This window comes from Zychaea mexicana, assembly GCF_025766255.1.
Source record: "Zychaea mexicana strain RSA 1403 chromosome Unknown BDB00scaffold_57, whole genome shotgun sequence".
Lineage (NCBI taxonomy): Eukaryota > Fungi > Mucoromycota > Mucoromycetes > Mucorales > Lichtheimiaceae > Zychaea > Zychaea mexicana.
The window spans coordinates 161101-180086 of record NW_026516720.1 but is presented as its reverse complement, the minus strand read 5'-3'; the positions used below and the strand labels follow the sequence as shown (position 1 = coordinate 180086).

The window sequence follows — 18986 nt, the reverse complement described above, 5'->3', positions numbered from 1 at the left end:
ATAAACATCAAGCTTCCCCTCCTTTCACTTATGTCCCTGTATACGTTCTTTTACAATAGTCTCGGTCAATTTAACGAGTTAGTTTTAAATATAAGCGTGCGTCATTCGTGTAACATACATACACCTCCCTGTTTAACTGTAATTCTAATCAAACGCACTGCACCCGCCCGCGCGCGCGTGCGTATGCTTGTATTTTACATAGGAAAGCAAAAAGTCGGCAATAGCACAGATAAACAGATATAAAAAATAGTAAAATACCTATATCAACACATTACCAAACTAAATTGTTTACTTTACCGATTACTAGGATTTTTTTCTCGGCTTTAATGTACGTATTTCTATTTTTTTACGCCCTTCAAACTGAGAGCGGACTATTGGATGTGGCACTCTAGGAGAGCATTGCGCAACTCATCCATCCACCGGACGGCAGACGCACAGGCAGTTTGTTAAGTTTTGTTTCTTGGTTCCCGCAGGGTCACGACAAGATGAAGCAAATGCGATAAGTAGAGCAATAGTGAAGCTATCATTCTGTGACACCTGTCATGGCTTCTAATAAACCCATAGAGCGATCGTAAATGTGTCATGTGAAGATGGGTTTTTTAAGCCTCCTCTTCCCTAATTTTTCGTGTACCTGGGAAATCATGCATAGTTTCTACTCATAATCATTCCCAAGCTTTGCCGCTCCTCCCTCCCACCGCGACCACTTGTTGGGAAATTCGCCGGTGGTTTACACATACCTTTGCTTTAAATGGAGGGCGGGTCCCAACTACTACTACTACTATTGGCCCCACCTATTTCCTTTTTATTCCTTTGAGAATTCAAAGGTTTAACTTGATCCTGCTAAATTATGCACGATTTACACTATGCCATATGACCTTACATCGATCACGTCTGCCGTTCAAACATTACTTTTACAAGTATATTACCGAATCGAGTAATAGCCTCTCCTATTTGGGAAGCATGTGTATTCAAGGGAGATATAAACTCGTTCAGTATATACGGGAAGAACTCGGTATGATATTGGTAAATCGAGAAACAACACTGAACACCGCGGGTTACCGTCATCTTCGTACTACCTACTTCACACTTCTCATTGGAACTAGTTGATATGCTTCTGCATTTTTTTTGTAGATGACTACTATATAACTTTTAAACAATCTTCTCTATAGCTTGTAAGGTGCTGTTTTTAAAGCAGGAATTATTGCCTTTATTTGTATGTACCTTTACATATATAAAATTCCCTGTGGTGTTCTTCATTTGATGTTCTATGATCATGAGGATGATGCACGGAAGCTTTCTTCTTTACAGACAATGTTCCCGAATGTTTCGTTTGCTGTGATCCTCCTCGTACGAATATCAAAAGATCATTTCCATATACCATATACTGTACCACTTTGAGCAATACAACCCGTCTTTTGTATGCACATATCATCTATCCTACTGTAAACTTAATTTCCGCGTATTAATATTTCCTATAGAGTGTCATCTCCCACATCGTCAGTATATGCTGTTGCTCTGTGCACACTCTCTTGGATTACTGAGGGAGTGGAATCAAGGTAGGCACAAAAGTTTGCTAGCTGTCGCAGGTGATGTGGTTTTATAAAGTGCGGATGGTATATATTACCAGCTCATAGCAAGAGCTTATGCATTGCAGCAGAGAAAGACGACTCGAAACATTTGCAGCCTTATGGTGCATTACGCTTCCCCTTCATTGAGTGGCAGCACTCTAGCAGTGGACCAGAATGAGGATCTCTGTACAGTGATTTAGTGGATTATATCAACGATGATGGATATACCACATTACCACGCGCGCGAGATGTTTTGGTTGTTAATGAATCTTTCTTTGAATTAGAAAACGTGGTATTTTATATAATATAGTGTTTTATATACGTTGACTGAAGTGAAATGGAAATTCTTTTATAAATCGAGTCTGAGGATTAATGATGGGTTATCTTTGTATGTAGTGTCCCGGATTCATGAGTTTTTGAGGGGAGTAAAGGGATCGGCTTAGGATGCACTTGATTTCGTTCCATTGTTTCGTTGAACCCTGTGTACAGTTCCGAAGTTATAGAAACATGGAAGATTAAATTCAATAATGGAAGAGCAAACGCAAGGGAGCGTTGTTATGATATTAATATCTTGGTATAATCTTGAGCAGTGATGGTACATTCCATATTCAATCTATCTATGAGTGTTACTAGTATACGTGTATCAGTAGCAGTAATGTTGAGAGACAGTAGCATGAGAGATTGGTGGCAAGACCCAACAAGTTGGATGATGTAACTTTCCTAATGAGCTTATGTACTGGGCCTTTTATACTGCAAAGAAATCAAGGCAAACACCATTTAGTTTGGGTTGGCGATCTGGTTCGTGTATATGTGAATATGGGGATGGTCTGTTTTGCTTTGCGATACGGTTTTTTATTTTGCCACCAGCAATTTGCAATCATTGTTGGTATAGTCGTGAAGGTAAACCAGCTGTATTGTTTTTGAGAGCACACATGCGAATGCACAGCCTACGGTTTTCTCGACGACTCAAGCACAAAAAGGCTCATTTGCAACTACATAACTGCTCCAGAGAAAGCACCAACAAGTACCAAGCGCAATGGCAGTAGGAAGATGTAAAAATAAAGATCGCGTTTATTACAATCGTCACTCGATCTGCCCAATAGTTACAATTACATTATTTAAGAAAGTACAATAAGAAACCAAGTTTATTTGATGTTGCCTGACAAGTCGACCAACTTTATGAATCCTTCGTTCCTCAAGGGAGGTTGCCCTCCCTTGTTCCCCGCAAGCCTCAGTTCCCGGCAGAACCTACACCTCTCCCTTTCTTGTCCACAAGCCTCAGTTCCCGACGGAACCTACTCCTCCACAGTCTGCCAACGGCGGGAATTTACGTACCTCAACTTTTATGAATCCTCCGTTCCCAAGGGAGGTTGCCCTCCCTTGTTTTCCGCAAGCCTCAGTTCCCGGCAGAACCTACTCCTCCCTTTCTTGTCCGCAAGCCTCAGTTCCCGACAGAACCTACTCCTCCACAGTTCCTACAATTAAAAGAAATAGCACAAAGGTCTGTCAGCGGCGAACATATACGTACCTCTTTGCACACACTCTCGCTTTCAGGTTTTGAGGAAGATAAAAAACCAAGATGAAACTAAGAACTTTGCAAATGCATAAAGATGAATAAGAGCCAGTCGTGCACGACTAGCTCCCTTCAACTAAGTACACCCACAGGGCCCCTCGTCCTAGATAAAAAAAAGAAAGGTAAAAAGTGATAATGAAAGAAACACTGCAAATGCACAAAGATGAATATGAAGACTAAAGAAAGAATAAAGGGCAAAACGCGCAGTCGATTCTTTTTTTTTATGAGCCCGATAAACAAAATGACGGAGCTTAGAAATTTTGTTGTCACTACTGCCCTAAGGAGCCAGTGAACTGCAGCAATGTGAAGAAGTGCCTTGATGATAATTATCGTTGTAGTCTGACGACTGTCATGCTAGTGTCTTTTTCTTATGGTGCGTATATGTTTGTTTCACTATGCGGCTCCGCTTGCCGTGCTCCGCTCTGATCCAACAATTGTCGGCGACGGGTCTGTGCGGCTTCATTTTACCGTTGGACAAACTGTGTGTTACGCTGAAGCACCACAGCAGCATTATGCTTGTATGGATCGTACAGTTTACGTGCATAGAGCGCTCGTTATTTCTAATGATACCTCAACGGATGCAGCCTGTGGTCGTCGATTTATTGAGTAAATTAAAATCCGGTAGAATTGGGATATCCTGGAAACCAAAAACTAGTAAGGAACCGGCGAGTGTGAAGATGCTGAGAAGTATTTGTACAACAGTAGCCAATTTATGAGGTGAACGGATTGCTGGTGCTACTGCTGGCCCAGCTACAAGTGCGATTATTCTTGTGTGTGCCCTCGTCAAATACGACGATCGCGTCAAGTCAGTACCCGAGCGCACGAGGTTGAGCAGAATCGAACAGAAGACGGCAGCAGAGGACGACCTCGAAGCTGTGAGCGTGTGATACGCAACGCCATTCACAGTAACCATAGACCTCAGAGCACAGTATTTTGGTATCGCTCATGACAGGTATAGCTGTGGGTCGCTCGTTGTCACGTTTAGGCAGTTTGGAGAGCCAGGATTATTTGCTTGGTGGCTCTTAACCAGGCATGTCTGAGAGATCGCTACAATGACCGTTACTGCCATAATCAGCAGCTACATGTATGGCCGGCGCTGCTGGAGCTGGCGGACTGGCTGTTGCTACATACAACAACATTAAAAACCGGCAACCCAAGGTGGAAGAACAGCCTGTGGATCCCGCAACATTCGAAGATCAACAGTACTATGGCAACCTGGCTATTGGACCCTCTTCTCCGACGCATGCCATTGCGGATAACCATGACAACAATAGAGTTCAGGCAGGACAACAGGAGCAATATGATCCATATCGACCCAGTCCACATGCTAGCTGGTTGTCTCAAGCATCCGCCATCGATCCTTTCGGTACAGCAGCTGCATACAATTACGCTACACAATTACATCAAGCTTCTGCAGCAACCTCATCAGTCGAACGACCTCCTGTACTACTGTCATCTGCGAATCCAACTATAACAATCTCCATGCATCCATCTTCCATGTCAGTGCTCCGCCAGAAGACAATACGGTACCAGCTGGTGGTGGTGGTGGTGGTGGTGGTGCCTATGTTCCAGCACTTGCACGTACTATCCATGATCAATCACGCCAATCACCTGAGATGGATGCTTTTGGAGGCAACGGCGGCGGCGGCGGTGACGGTGGCAAGCGAGGAAGCTGACTCTTGAAGGAAATTGCAGCACGATGGCAGCAAGGATCGGAAACGGGCGCACGTGCATCTGGCATCACAGCAACAATTGATGCAAGCAGTGTCAGTAACGATAGTTCTACCTCTAATACCACTGACGAATCTAAGCAGCAGAGACCTCAACACATTCAAACAGATTCTGGCGATACCAATAATAAAAACAAAGGAAGAATGTTATGGGACGACGCATTAGCAAGCGCTGGCTGTACTACAGTAGCACGCTCAGCTTCAACAGCATCGACCAACCCATTCCGTAGCAGTATGTCTAATCCTCGTGATAGTGGCATTTCAGCCTTACGTATATCACCTATTCCAGAAGATGCTTGGTCTTTGGAGGACCATGCTGCCATGCCCAGTGACGATAACCCTGTTGCCGCTATCGAAGGAAACAACAATAGTATTGATACCTCGCCAACAATGCAGCAACAGCATCATCCAAAACCTGTTCATCGTAATAACACGAGCCAAATTTAATTTTATACGTAGACAAAGTTTTTCAATGCACTGGCCTTTTAATTTTGTAACAATGTTTTTATCTTGTAGAAGCAAACCCTTCTTTTTTTTCATATTTTGGCATACTTCACCGGTTTACATAGATATATATATTCTTGTGATGCTTCTCGCCGATCAATGAAAATTGCAGTCATAAGTTTTGTTTAGTAAAAAAGGTAGATACAATTTCGAACCTGAAATTAATACAATATGTACAATATCACGGATTGCGTCTGGTAAAGTCCCCTCTTCCACAGTTACTGATGTGGAACTTTTTAACGCACGTATAATGTAAGTGGGATCGTGTAATACATAGCCTAGTGAATCATAAGACGTTTTTTTTAAAGCGTGACACTCCAACATAATTGCCGTCTGACCCTCCGTCTTTGCAGCTGCATGGAGTGCTTTCACCGACTTGCAACCAAGCGCTATTGCACCAAGCTTGTGATAGACTTGGTAATCGACTGAGTGTGTCCACACTACTATCATCTTTGGATCAAACTACTGTAAACGTATATATCCAATCGGGTTTTCCTTATCATCATTCCCTACTTTTGATACTTTCGCCAGCATTGATATCGAAGTAGCGTCAAGCAAATCAAAAAATCCAAAGTAGCTTCACTAGATTGTATGAAGATTCTCAGTAGTATTGGTCCAAGTAATTTCCAGACTTTGACGCTCACAAAAAAAAAATGCACGGACGTTACCCCATTTCTGTATGTCTTTTGGAATACTGGCTTGTCAGATGCGGTTATCGATGTAGTTGATAAAGCAGACTCGTCAGCGAGCATGGCAAGACAAAGAAGGAGAGTAAAATAACTTGGCTTCTACTTCAAAATCAGAAAAAATAAAAAGTTAAGCACATCATAATTTTGAATCATCACTAGCACAAAACAACTCGGCTATACAAACTTGGCAAACTTGGGCAACTTTGGCGCCGGGTGAAAGCTGTCGGAGATACGAGGTATATCATAGCACATTGAGAGGGGGGAAACATCTAATACGGACATAAGAAAGAGTGGAAGGGTGACATATGGATACAAAAGTGGCAAAAATCGAAACCGTATTGTGTGTGTATGTTTGAAAGTATATTTATAACAAAAGTACAAGTCAATGTAGTAAGGTGTACGCCAAGAGCGTTCCGACCACCGGCAAAAGAAACCGCTCCATGTTGCTTAAGATGAACGAAAGTAAAACGACGCAGGTGACCAAAAGTCAATAAGAGTACACACCCAGCGAACATAGTAGAGGAAGGATTACTGGTTGCCGAAAGGTGGCACACGAAAGGGAGGTGTTGTGCGCATGAACTCTAATGATTTTCGATCATACACATTACACCGACAAGTAATTTACTGTATGATATGTATATACTATCAAAACTCTTAGTGTAATGCTCACACAAAGTAAGCTTTATACCGATAGTGCAATGTGACCATCGCCTGGATCAACTGGTTCCTGGAAGCTAGTAGTTGCAGGTTTGAAGAGTCAAGACGAAAGGCTTTAAAAGGTATATCGAATACCACCTTCCGGTAGAGCCTGATGCTGCTGAGGGGTGCGTGTAATGCTGCAGCCGATAATCACGGAGGCCTCTACGTTGTGTGGTCCAGCGATGCAGGCAAAGACGCCAGCGTAAATATTGGAGGAGTGACTCACCGAATGGTCATCATTGATCAAGCGTTATTGATAATTATGCATACATCAGATAAAATGATGGGCGGATACACATTGGAGAGTTTAGTACCAATGATAAAGTACATCCTAAAGTATATGTAGAGAGAATATGAAGTTGTCCTTGTACAAAGCAAAAGAGTCAACCATTGTCTTCTTGTACATGTCAAATCAATTTAAGTAAAATAATGATATATACAATGTCAGCCTGTGTCTATGTAAGATGATATACACATCAGCAGCTGCTTAATCATGTCTTGTCTGCTACTTTATATATTCATTGGCAACTCTTCTTCGATTCTGTTTGTTGACAGCACAATCCTGAGTACTATTGTAGAGAAAAGACATCCCGCAGTTACTAACTCCAAAAAGTGGGTATCTCAGTCAAACAGTCCATATTCACGTCTGTGAAATGAAAAAGGTGTTCTTGCTTCATTTAACGTAGCTACTACGTGCGAATACAAGCGCTATTTGATTACTGAAATGACTGTATATCCCTTCACTATTACGATAGCCTTAACAGAAAGGAAAAAAAATGTCTGAAAGAGAGGAAGGAAATCCGTCACATCATCTACAACCATTTCTCAAGTAGTGGTAATTTAGAACTTTTGGATACCACAAAGTATGTCTTGTTTCTATGGAAGAAATACCACAAACAAAGTCTAGTCATATGGAGAAGCATACCATAACAGTTGGCGAGAAACAAGCTCCATTTTACTCTTACATCTTGGTGATCGATATGTTGAATGAGTATATAAACGATAAAGAAGGGGAAGAAAAAACTATCTCGATCTCTTTTCTTTTCTCTGCTTCGTTTGCACATTTTCTTCTCTGTGTGATTATACCGACGATGAATAATAGCTATCTGACGAAGCCAAATCAACAACTCCAACAACTGTATCGACAGGCGGTAGCGGTGGTTCCAGGTATTTTTCTAATCCTGCGGGGCAGGGGTTTCCACTAAATAATGTTTTTTTAAAAAAAAAGAAAGGGAAAAATGGTCAACTCGATATCACTAACCATTACAAAAATAAGATGGGATAATTACCTCGCAGTCAGAATGCCTTTCTTTTGATTGACCGTGAGTCCTTGACACTTTAAAGCAGGATGAACCATTCGATCCAACAAAGTGCTGTTTATACAGTCCTTTTGAGATTGTCGGTTGAGATGGAATCGCAATGCTCCTATATGTATATATAGATAACGCACACGTATTTTGTGTTTAAGAGTTGATGATCCGATAACCAAAAAATAATGCACGTTGGATAACAAAAAAGAAAACGCATACCAGTCGCCAACTTGTAGTACTCGTACAAATGATCGCGTTGCATTGTCGTAATAATGTCAGGCGTGTCCCAGGGGAATTTGACCATGATTGAGATAAAGTTCTCAAACGGACGTTCAGGACACTTTCGCGAGAAGCATGCCTATTTACATGTAAGAGATTAGCATTTTTTATTATTACACAAAAAATTATATTCTCATTGAAAGCAAACGCGCGGTGCACATTCGTCTTCATACCTTGTAGTTTCGGCAAATGCTCAACAACGCTTCATATTCATCTGGCTTGACAAGTAATGGCGGGACTACTGCTGTCGCATTTGTACTGGCGGTCGTATGATTAGCCATCATCAAAGAGCATCCAACTGTTGTTGTTGTTGTCATTTTCTCCTCGCCATCATCCTGTTCCGTATCGACAAAGGTTGGCTTGTCATGGATGAACATGCCATCCCATTCTGGAAACACAGCGCGGAACAATGCTTCCTGTGTGCTTTTGGTAATATATACCCTGCGACCTTTGATATTTGGGCTCTTGATTCTTCGAATGGCCACGAAAACGTCTTCTATTGTGTTCAGCTCTACGTATGCCTCCTTGAACGTCTTTCCTGTGGATTTGTCAATCATGATCTATATTTCAAAAGTTATATCAAGGGAGTCGGGATCCCAGCCAATGAAGTTAGCTTTACTGCTGTAACCGTTTCTACATAACACTTACATGCACGCATTGTTGGTCGAACTTTCCGCCATGATTTGGTAGCTTGACGGTACCGGCAAACAACAATTCAATGTCCTTGATTGAGGTGGTCCATGGGATCTACATTACATATATCATCCTTGTTGTTTACAAAAAGAGAATAGGGAGCTATCGTTTTTTCCACTCTTTCAAGAAACACTTACGCTGGAAATTTTTACGACACACTTTTGTTCTGTCAGTAATTGCTGCCGGCGTAAAGAAGGAAGATCATCTTCATCGGTTGTGAGGATGGCTCCTCCCTGGGTAGCTTGTTGTAAGAGTGTGGCATTCGAATGAAAAGCAGCGGATTCCGAGAGCAACCTTGTGGCGTTGTTATGTACGACGAGTCTCTGATTCCATGCCGGTAGCTGCTGCTGCTGCTGTTGTTGATTGTTGTTGTTGCTGCTGTTGATCTTTTCAACGTTCTGTCCCACAGCAGTTAGCTTGACGTCATCTTCCATGGAGGATACAGAGGAGTGAGACACCAAAGGCGAGGCCGGTACACGCTTTTTTGAACCTCCTGTGCGATTGCTACATGTCGTAGCAGCCGTTGATGGTCGTATAGAATGACCCACCATTTGAGACCATGAACCTTGTTGACAATCAATTTTGTTCTTGTTGCCAATATCTGTTCCACTAGCCGTTGTTGCTGGACGGTGCTCATCAGTGGTGTTCATGGTCGATGGAGTCGTGAAAGGCACAACACTGCTGAACAGGCTGTTGTAGGATAACGACGACTCACCCTCATTGTTATTGCTGTGAAGCGGTAACATGGATGATGGCTGCAGTGTACATCCAACACACCATAAGTTTTGCCACCAGTCCTGAACAGGTGTTAGCGGCTTAGGACCGTGGTGCTGGTCAACAGGTGTTTCTGGCTCCTCCAAAGAACAAGGGTGCGTTTGGAAAAGCATGTCGCGCTCCTGCTGCATCTTTGCGATCCCTTTTGGCGTGTCGAGAAAATCAAAGGGGCCGTCGTTGCTGATTTTGCCGTTGTACGCGTGTTTTTCATAATCTTGTGGTGTTGGCTGCGGGAGCTCACCAGGTTGCTGCTCGCTGCTGCTGCTGCTGCTGTTGGCAAAGTATGACGACGATGGTGGTGACGATGAACCGCCCATCGCTTTGGACAAAGGAGGCAGAAGCATAAGGGGATCAAGAGCCGCAGAAGTTACTGTGCCATCTAATTTTTTTTTTCGCGTCAGCTACGCGTTTCTTTTTTCTTTTTTCGTGATTGCAAAAGAAAATAAAAATTACGACATTGTTCTCGAGTCATGGCCCAGCTACTGTTCTGAACGACCTTGCTGTCGCCATGATGGATGTTGGTCCCAGTCAATGCTTTGGAAGGCCCATCGTCAAGGCAGGATCGTTTTTTGTAATCTGGCGCTGCTTGGTAATAAAGAAAACTGTCATGACAACTGCTTTTTTTTTGTGTGCAAAAGATAGAAAAGACGCGTCTCTTTTATAAGTTAAAAATGGTAAAAGTACAAATGCTTTACCACGACCAAACAACAGATGCGGATAACGGTGCCTTGATGTGAATTGACCGCTCATCATTGGCTTCTTTGTAAAAAAAAGGCTTTTGTAAAAGTAAAAGGAAAGTTAAAGAGCAAAGGAAAAAAAATAAAAGGAAAGCCCTCTGATCCACGTCTTTTTTTAAAAAAAAAGTTACGAGAAAGGGAAACAAAGAGAGGGCGAAAGCAAACCAACGAATCAATAAGGCAGAAGTCTCTCTTGCCATCGGCTCAAGTGAAGCACAGACGTTGTGGTTACACACACACTCACACACTGCTGATTTGCATATGCTTACTTTCATGCTTTGACGTTTACAAACAACACGGGGTCTCACCAATGACGTTGTGCTGTTACTGTCCCAAAACACGCTTCATGATTCCAGTCAATGAATAGACACTGAGGGAAATGTCTGCCTGCACTCGCTATTTAAACACCGGAGCCAAAGACAATAAACCTACGTCCATTTCCTTACAATGAGATCAAACAATAACACGGTTTTTGATATCAAGGTATTTGTGTAGCGTATATATGTACCAGGGACGATTTTGTCGTGTTTTCCTTGCATTTCTCCCCGCGGTGATATGCAACGGATGATGCCACTATGGAAACTGTTGCCGGGTTTCTCTATTGTTTCCCAGGCGATAGCTGTTATTGTTGTTGCTTTGACAGGGGGACATAACAAGGCATCACGGTTTTGTTAGCATCCATAAACTAGGCTCCATTGTCCCCGTGACGATCCCTTGTGTGACCATCGTTCTAATGCCCGCCTTTCAACCCCACGATGGGGTCAAAAAAATACTTTATATTTCGGCTTATCCGGCCAGAAAGCTGGAAGAATTGATTGTTTGTAGCAAATAGCAAAGAGTATAAAGAAAAGTTTGTACATGGAAAGAGAGAGCGAGAGAGAGCGTGGAAGAACAACAATGATCTATCTTACAGCAAAGAATGATGGTCCGAGCAAGTCATCAGGAAGGAGGGATGGGTTTCAAGACAGGAGAGATTCAGGAAATTGGGAATATAAACAGCAGAGGAAGAATGCAGGCAAGTGTGTGTGTGTGTGTGTTGTGTATACAAAAGATGATTTTTCCTTTCATGATCGAAACTAGTCATCATCAAGGTCATAGTCATAGTAGTTTCGGTTATAGTCATCATCTTCGTCTACATTGTTTTCGTAGTTGTCATCGTCACTGCTGCTAGTCATGCTGTGATCATCCGAGCTTCGCTTCTTCATGTTGCTCAGATAACCGCCTTCTTGCTGAGGCACAAACAGGTCCTCCTCGTCTTCATCGTCGTCTTCGATCTTGGACAGTGGACGTTGCTTTGACAGTGGATGCTGCTGCTGCTGCTGCTGCTGTAGATGATGAGGGTACTGTTGTTGTTGTTGTTGGGTATCGAGTTGCATTTGACTCATGGTCATGCAGAGGGAATCATCCATACTCGGAGCAGGCGGCGGGGTGGGCGGTAGCAACAAACGCTTGTTGTTCTCCTATTTCATACAGAAAACCATTCGATTAGTGTCTTTTGTATATCTATCGATATAATGTAGCACTACCTACTTCAATTAAACGAGACCGGTTCTCTTGCAATCTGACGGATTCATCCAGGCTCATCATACACACTTTGGCCTAATCATAACAGAAGTCAATACCGATAGATTGTTGCACTTTAGGGAGGGTAGGGGAGCATCATTACCTGCAGTTCCGCTTCATTCATACCATCCACGGTAGTAGACGGATACGAGCTGTTGTGTCGTCGCATGACGATGCTACTATTACGTCGTTGCTTGACGTACGGTTGATGATGATGATGATGATGATGCGGGTGACATGTAGCAGGAGTGGTAGTGACAGGCGTAGTAGTAGTAGTGGTAGTAGTAGTATGGGTAGGAACACCCAAAGAGAAAGACGAGGAAGAAGAAGAAGAAGACCAGGATGATAAAGAGGTAGCACGAGCATTGGCAAGTGCAATGCCTCGTCTCCTCGCTTCTTGCCTTGGCGTCATGAACGTCAGACTGGCCAGTTTTGCCGTCAAAGCACTCTCACGGTCAGGGAACGTGTTATCCACGGTGATTTCATCGTCGATCGTACTCAAAAGGAGCACATCGATTTGTCGGATACTCTGCTTGAGCTTGGCTCCTTTGTCTGGCAAAGTGTGCACCACTGACCTGTCGTTGTTATATAAAAGTTCAAAAGTGAGTTTCAAAAGACAAAAGAACAAGTAGTAGTAGTAATAGTAGTAGTAGCTAGTAGTAGTAATAAAAAGAGGGAAAAGAAAAGAGTGGGGGCTTATTACCTATGACGGAGCATACGCTCATTCCTTTCCTTGAGTTCAAGCAGCTCAGTGCGGGAGCAAGACTCTAGATTCTTCCTTGAGATGGTGGAAGAAAAGCCATCTAGCGCATGGAGAGAGCCACGTCTGGAGCGCAATGGGTAGCGTGATGAAGGGGGATTATAGAGGCGATTGGGCGTTGAAGCAGTGGTAATAGCAGCGTTCATAGTAATAGTAGGTATTCAGCATAAGGTTACGTTGGGAGTTATTTATCTTTTTTGTGCTGGGTGGTTTTTTGTGAGAGTTGAAAAAACGTCTGCATGCCCGCCTCCCAGTCGCCTTTTTTTTTTCCTGGTTGCGCACACACACACACACTCTCGTCGTAAAACTCTCTCTCTCTCTCTCACTCGCTATCCCGAATCGGGCATCACGTGTGCTGCGCATAAAAGCAAAAACCAGAGCTTTTGTTTCATACCAAATATTCTACTCAAGGCAGTAGAGATTTTTTATATCAAAAGAGCTGATAGGATGTGTTGCATACATTCGATGTTTGTTGTCGCTCGCCAGAATTTCTTTTGCTTCCTTTTTCGTTCCAAAGGCGTTGCGTAGGAAAAGCAGACACACGATTGTCCGAGCACGACACGATGCTATGACTGTAGCAGCTGATCTTTTTTTTTTTTGTTGTTGTGCCACTTTTTGGTAACCCTTCTTCCTACGTCTACCATCGTCGAAAGAGATGGTCTTCTTCATGATGATTCTCTCTACTGCTCGCTATCATCACCATCATCACCTGGTCCGTATTGCGAGGCTTTCTTTTAAACCTGTTTGTTTTTCCTTTTTTTGCTCTACAGTACACACAAAGAATTCTTCGAATAGAGAGAGAGAGAGAGAGGGAGTAGTAGTAGTTAGGCGGTGGATCAATAAATCCTTGTCAATAAGAGATTTATTAAACCATCACCAGAGAGCTTTTGCATGTATCTTCCTAGCGAAAACAATAATGCAGTGTAACCCCTTTCATTCCGAAATACTTACATGAGCTCATAATTTATTGATACATCAACGCCAACCTGCGTAAGACTACCACTCGTAACTACTTGCAATGTGCATTACTACGTTATCCATTTGCCACCCTAACAAAGCTACAGTTACAAGTAGCATAAACCGGGCCATTTCTACAAGTTGAGTACATACCAATACATCAAACTGATCCAAGTGGTTGAATGCAGATATAGCAATAGCATTTCATTTTAAAAAAAAAACCTGTGCGGAGCATATGAGGGCCATTGACCACAAAAAAAAATATGCTGCTGCCTTTGAAACGTACACCTCCTACTCTTGAGAATTCGACATCCATGTCTACCACCATCGATTATGACAACAAGGTGTTCCTGGCACCCATGGTAAGGGGAAAGAAAAAGCAAGAACGGTTCTTGTTTTTTTTTGTGAAAGGATCAATTACAAAGTGCAATATACCTAATGGACTGATCGTTCACCTCGCAATCAAGGTCCGTGTGGGTACACTCCCTTTCCGTTTGACAGCATTGGGCTATGGTGCAGGTAAAAAAAAAAATTAATGATCTCGGAACTTCATGAGGTCTGACATATTTCTTACTCTTTAAACCAGATCTAGTATGGACCGAAGAATTGGTTGACAAGCGAGTCATTGGATCTGTTCGAAAATACAATCGTAAGGACACTGGGGATAAATGGGGATAACTTTTGTGATCAAGCAAAATTGACTATTTATAATTAGCTGCTACACAAACGATTGAGTATTGGAAGGGTGAAAAGTTGACATTCAGTACCCATGACGATGAAAAAGGTCGCGTTATTTTCCAGCTCGGTACAGCCGATCCTGATCTTGCTTTGAAGGCAGCTTTGACAGTGTAACGTTTATATGTGTATGAATTTCTTTTTTGAGCAGAGTGTCCCAACGAAAAAATATGTGTGTGCCCACTAAAACTTAATGCGCGTCGCATGTGTGTGTGTGTGTGTGTTTGCTTTTTTTTTTTTTTGTTGTGTGAGCAGTAAAGAAGATGTAGCAGGTATCGACGTCAACTGTGGTTGTCCAAAGAAATTCTCGATTCAAGGTGGCATGGGTGCTGCGCTGCTTACGAATCCTGACACATTAAAAAAGGTATGGATCCCATTTTTTGGTTTAGAGGAGGAAAAGGGAGGTGAAGCCAAGAAAATAAAAGTGGACTTATGATGCTAAGCTTAGATTTTGATCAATCTCGTGCAAAACGTGGGGCTCCCGGTAACATGTAAAATAAGGTACACATATCTTGAAATTCAAGGCACATCGACCTAAATCTCAATGATTATTGCTACTGCAACGATATACTCTCTAGACTTTTGGATGAAAAGAAAAAGACCATCGAGCTAGTCAAAATGATCGAATCCACAGGTGTCAAAATGATCACTATCCATTGTCGGTAAGATGCAATGTTTTTCTTGGCGGATTGAGTGAAGTTATACTTATAAACAAGGTTTAAATTAGCACCAAGGAACAACGATCATCCACAGCAGCAAAGTGGGAAGAGTTCAAAGAAATTGCACAGGCAGTTAAAAATATTCCCGTCGCCATCAATGGCGATGTTTACTCTTGGCAAGATATCCCTCGGATCAAGGAATTGACGAGTAAGTGGTTCTTTTCTATATCATGTGTGCAATGGATTGGCTGGTTTATTTACAGACAAGTAGTATTAGTATTAGAAAAGACATACTAACTCCATCTTTAGACGCACATTCGTTCATGATTGCGCGTGGTGCTCAGTATAACCCATCCGCTTTTCGAAAGGAAGGCCTTTTGCCGGATGAGGAGGTTGTTGAGACCTATATTAAAAAGGTAGTATCACCCATAATTTATTCCAGCTAATGCAAGTATGACGTTTTAACGACTAAAATTAAAAACTTTTTTGTTTAGTGTATCGAGGTCAATAATGTGCATCAGAACACGAAATACGTGCTATTGACCATGACTACGGACCCCAAATTCACTCGCACCGACAAGTATCGTAAGATCCAACAGGCAAAATCCGCATTGGCTTTGAGGTAAATGAAAAAGATCCATGACGTTTTTTTATTAGCAGCATCCTAAAAAAAGCACACTCTTTGACACCATTCCCTCTCCCCCGACACAAAATGATCGATAGTGAAATTTTTGGTTTGGGATCGTATTATCATGAGGTACAAGCTTTGCATAAGTCTCGTTTGGGAAAAGCAGAACCTAGCACTACTACTACTGACGCTGTAACTGGTGACAAGCGCAAATCCTCTTCATCGTCAACCGCAGACAAAGACATCACGTTAAAAAAGCAGAAACCTAATCATGAGCAAACGGTTGCTACTGCAGTATCGTCATGATGACAATGATGATGTGATCCTTTCTTTATAGTTTTTGTGTTTATATGAATGCATCATGTACATAATAAAAAAACAACAACACTTAGACAGACCATTTTCTCAAACACACGATTATAGGTTTTTTCTTTTTAGTGCACGCACTAAAAAATTTAGCATTGTTTTTCTTGTATTTGCAGAGTGCCCTTTTGAATGATATTTTTCATGCCGCTTCCTGTGTCCGTCGGTCTCTCCGTCTGTCTGTCTGTCTTGGCAAAACTAGTTTTACATATGTACTCTCAACTTTTAACTATTTCATATGCTTAATATGGAACAAAAGAGAAAACGTGGGGTGGGAGGGACAGGATCGACAGGCTTGCCTTTTCCCTCCCCACCGTTCTACCTATTATAAACCGGAAGGGACTAAAACGCATGTGTCTTGTGTAGAAATGCTATATAATGCTCACAAACGACAAAACCCTAAACGCTTCTTTTCTCTCTTCTTTACATCTGTACCACCTCCTCGTCCCCTTCTTGCTAAACACACACGTACAACAAAAGATGCGGCATTGCCTAAAACTATGCGTACTCGTGCTGGCAGGCATTGCTATGCTACTGGCCACCATCATCACTTGGGAACACATTGCCACTGGCTACACACGATACCGGCACTTGAACAACCCGGCGGCACGACACATACGGGCCATGGAAGACTACCAAAGCACCGACTACCCGCCACTCCCACAACCCAACGACACAGCAGCGTGCCCCACCCATCCTTTATCCAACCTACCACGGCCCAACATCATCGTCACGTCCAACGACACATCCACCGTCCCCATCGCAACAGTCAACAGCGCCATCGTGTTTCTAGTCGAATTCACTGACCGTCCACTCAAAGAAAACCATCACGAAATGATGAAATTCAGCAAAGCGCTGTGGAAACTCTGGGAAAACTTTAGCCAATACTACCCGCACTATCCAGTCTATGTCTTTCATGAACCTGCCTTCAAGACAAAATACCGTCTACGGTATCGCACAATGTGGCCACCGGGACTCAAGCTCCAGTTTCACGAAATCAACAACTTTGATTTGCCTCCCAAGTTCCCCAAGGGCATCTCTACAAGCGATCTTGGCTTGAACCCTACCAATCAACGCGCGTTCCCAGGCTACAACAACATGATCCGGTTCTTTTGGAAACAGATCTTTGAGCATGACATGATCAAGCAACTCGACTATTTCTGGCGGCTAGATCATGATTCAATGTTACAGTCGCCGGTGGGCGTGGATGTCTTTCATTATATGAAGGAGCGTGGTATCAAGTACGGCTATCGTGCCGTCACTACCGATGTCCGTCATGTCACGAACGGTATGCTTGCTTTCTTTGACAAGTATCGTCGTAATCAAGAGCATCAAAGTATGACCAATGGTACCACCTGTGCACAAATGTCGCAACGCAACTGCTTGGAAATCCCGGATACGCCGCAGGACCGTAGCGAGTATTTCCCGCTCATGTATTACAACAACTTTGAGATCGTCCATGTCCCCACCTGGCGATCCAAACCTATGCGCCAACTCACGGATGCGGTTGACAAGACAGACATGATCTATTGGAATCGGTGGGGCGACGCTCCTCTGCGCTACTATTCAGTCAACATGATGCTAGATACCCAAACACAAGTTATTGAATGGTGCAATGTCAGATATTACCATCACAAACAATTTGAGCCCATGTGTACTTTAAAAACAGTATCGTCACCCTAACCTCTTTGTTTCTCTTTATCTCCCACCAAATCATAGCATCATTCTGACTTCAACCTTGTATATGTGTTCGTTCTAAAAATAAAACTCAAACTGTATGTATGATACTATCAAGATGATCCGCGTTACCTTTTTTTTTTTCAGTTTATTGTATTATATGCAAGGTGGATCAGGAGAAAGGGACACACACACAGGAGTCGAAAGAGTTAAAGTTATATAAAAGTGCATACTGGCACGGGATGTGCCTCGGCTCGATGATCCCCGAAAGGAGCATCATTTATTTTGTGATAAGGTTTTGCAAAAGGGAGTTGGCTGGGGGAATACGCTTAGCAGCTTATAATAGTTTGTACATAACAGGTCCTGCACGAGCCACTCTATGTGGTGTGCATTAGCGCACAACTTTTTATTAGGAAGAGAACACAGTTGCCTTCTTGGCGACCGTGTTTCATGAACTGCTAGCAAAACATGTCATTATCTTTGGATGTCCTCCCATTTTGGACCTAGATCAGATATCCAATTCCTCCGACTATGAGAAGCATGACGCGAACCCATCAAAAAAAAGTTAGAAATCACGTGAATTATTTTTATAGGGAATATGTTCTTGCCTCGCAAATAAAGCACTAACATGACAACTTGATGAAAAAAGCCATCAACGACGAACGCAATGTGAAAGAACTAAAAACCAAGTTGCTTCTTTGTCTTGGTGACCAAAAGTCTTTTGGAAATGAGAGAGTGAAACGTATATTGTAAAGGATAAGGGATATACAGTTTTAAAGGTTTTGCTTTCATTACCTATGTAGCTATACAGTACAGCATAGTACTGCTTATGTAATATTACTTGATACTATGCTCGCAAGCAGTATTAACACCAACGTATGTATAAGCTTGATCAGGTTTATCTGACTAACACTGTCCACAATGCATCAGTGCACTTTCAATATGAGTTGCCCTGAAATAATTTCTGTCGAAGACCAATGTATTGTGCAGGGCAAATTAGAAATAACGGATCGTCACAAAAATACGTTTGTGTGCATATTACGTGAGGGCAAACTTAGTTATTGTGTTGTTTGTGAGCTTACTACTGC

General features: G+C 42.5%; 6 protein-coding genes across 6 annotated transcripts; 3 read left to right on the top strand and 3 right to left on the bottom strand.

The window, feature by feature from the left end:
* Window positions 1–4227: 4227 nt before the first annotated feature.
* BDB00DRAFT_874256 (uncharacterized protein) lies at window positions 4228–5318 on the top strand (the record flags this gene model as incomplete). The annotated part of the gene is made up of 3 exons (XM_053127207.1): window positions 4228–4592; window positions 4646–4791; window positions 4837–5318. 3 exons carry the CDS (start codon window positions 4228–4230, stop codon window positions 5316–5318), a joined length of 993 nt encoding a protein of 330 aa, XP_052977791.1.
* Window positions 5319–8166: 2848 nt separating this feature from the next.
* Window positions 8167–9409, bottom strand: BDB00DRAFT_832595 (uncharacterized protein). The gene is made up of 4 exons (XM_053124216.1): window positions 9183–9409; window positions 9001–9099; window positions 8526–8912; window positions 8167–8431 (listed from the first exon to the last, which is right to left on the bottom strand). Exons 3-4 carry the CDS (start codon window positions 8907–8909, stop codon window positions 8189–8191), a joined length of 627 nt encoding a protein of 208 aa, XP_052977790.1. The 5' UTR covers window positions 8910–8912; window positions 9001–9099; window positions 9183–9409; the 3' UTR covers window positions 8167–8188.
* Window positions 8634–10917, bottom strand: BDB00DRAFT_486740 (uncharacterized protein). The gene is made up of 4 exons (XM_053117569.1): window positions 10515–10917; window positions 10273–10401; window positions 9183–10198; window positions 8634–9099 (listed from the first exon to the last, which is right to left on the bottom strand). The coding sequence occupies exons 1-4, from the start codon at window positions 10570–10572 to the stop codon at window positions 8986–8988; spliced, it is 1317 nt and encodes a 438-aa protein (XP_052977789.1). The 5' UTR covers window positions 10573–10917; the 3' UTR covers window positions 8634–8985.
* A 1102-nt stretch (window positions 10918–12019) lies between these two features.
* On the bottom strand, window positions 12020–13663 carry BDB00DRAFT_486686 (uncharacterized protein). The gene is made up of 4 exons (XM_053117568.1): window positions 13340–13663; window positions 12823–12945; window positions 12223–12694; window positions 12020–12155 (listed from the first exon to the last, which is right to left on the bottom strand). Exons 1-4 carry the CDS (start codon window positions 13546–13548, stop codon window positions 12060–12062), a joined length of 900 nt encoding a protein of 299 aa, XP_052977788.1. The 5' UTR covers window positions 13549–13663; the 3' UTR covers window positions 12020–12059.
* A 449-nt stretch (window positions 13664–14112) lies between these two features.
* Window positions 14113–16269, top strand: BDB00DRAFT_832583 (uncharacterized protein). The gene is made up of 11 exons (XM_053124215.1): window positions 14113–14198; window positions 14304–14355; window positions 14423–14485; window positions 14552–14684; window positions 14827–14935; window positions 15020–15072; window positions 15150–15233; window positions 15299–15438; window positions 15540–15646; window positions 15725–15852; window positions 15954–16269. The coding sequence occupies exons 1-11, from the start codon at window positions 14151–14153 to the stop codon at window positions 16162–16164; spliced, it is 1128 nt and encodes a 375-aa protein (XP_052977787.1). The 5' UTR covers window positions 14113–14150; the 3' UTR covers window positions 16165–16269.
* Window positions 16270–16636: 367 nt separating this feature from the next.
* Window positions 16637–18084, top strand: BDB00DRAFT_832579 (glycolipid 2-alpha-mannosyltransferase-domain-containing protein). Its single transcript, XM_053124214.1, has one exon. The coding sequence runs from the start codon at window positions 16702–16704 to the stop codon at window positions 17902–17904; it is 1203 nt and encodes a 400-aa protein (XP_052977786.1). The 5' UTR covers window positions 16637–16701; the 3' UTR covers window positions 17905–18084.
* Window positions 18085–18986: the final 902 nt, after the last annotated feature.

Bases quoted from the DNA above. Each gene is read 5' to 3' on its own strand.
- BDB00DRAFT_832595 (XM_053124216.1), bottom strand. From the start codon at position 8,909: ATGATTGACAAATCCACAGGAAAGACGTTCAAGGAGGCATACGTAGAG. The intron at 8,432-8,525 runs GTATGAAGACGA...ACATGTAAATAG, and splicing joins GCATTTGCCGAAACTACAAG to GCATGCTTCTCGCGAAAGTG.
- BDB00DRAFT_486740 (XM_053117569.1), bottom strand. From the start codon at position 10,572: ATGATGAGCGGTCAATTCACATCAAGGCACCGTTATCCGCATCTGTTG. The intron at 10,402-10,514 runs GTAAAGCATTTG...ATTACCAAGCAG, and splicing joins GCATCTGTTGTTTGGTCGTG to CGCCAGATTACAAAAAACGA. The intron at 9,100-9,182 runs GTAAGTGTTTCT...TATGTAATGTAG, and splicing joins GTGTCGTAAAAATTTCCAGC to ATCCCATGGACCACCTCAAT.
- BDB00DRAFT_486686 (XM_053117568.1), bottom strand. From the start codon at position 13,548: ATGAAGAAGACCATCTCTTTCGACGATGGTAGACGTAGGAAGAAGGGT. The intron at 12,695-12,822 runs GTAATAAGCCCC...TAACAACGACAG, and splicing joins GAGCGTATGCTCCGTCATAG to GTCAGTGGTGCACACTTTGC. The intron at 12,156-12,222 runs GTAATGATGCTC...TGTTATGATTAG, and splicing joins TGAATGAAGCGGAACTGCAG to GCCAAAGTGTGTATGATGAG.
- BDB00DRAFT_832583 (XM_053124215.1), top strand. From the start codon at position 14,151: ATGTCTACCACCATCGATTATGACAACAAGGTGTTCCTGGCACCCATG. The intron at 15,073-15,149 runs GTACACATATCT...TATACTCTCTAG, and splicing joins CCGGTAACATGTAAAATAAG to ACTTTTGGATGAAAAGAAAA. The intron at 15,234-15,298 runs GTAAGATGCAAT...GGTTTAAATTAG, and splicing joins ATGATCACTATCCATTGTCG to CACCAAGGAACAACGATCAT.
- BDB00DRAFT_832579 (XM_053124214.1), top strand. From the start codon at position 16,702: ATGCGGCATTGCCTAAAACTATGCGTACTCGTGCTGGCAGGCATTGCT.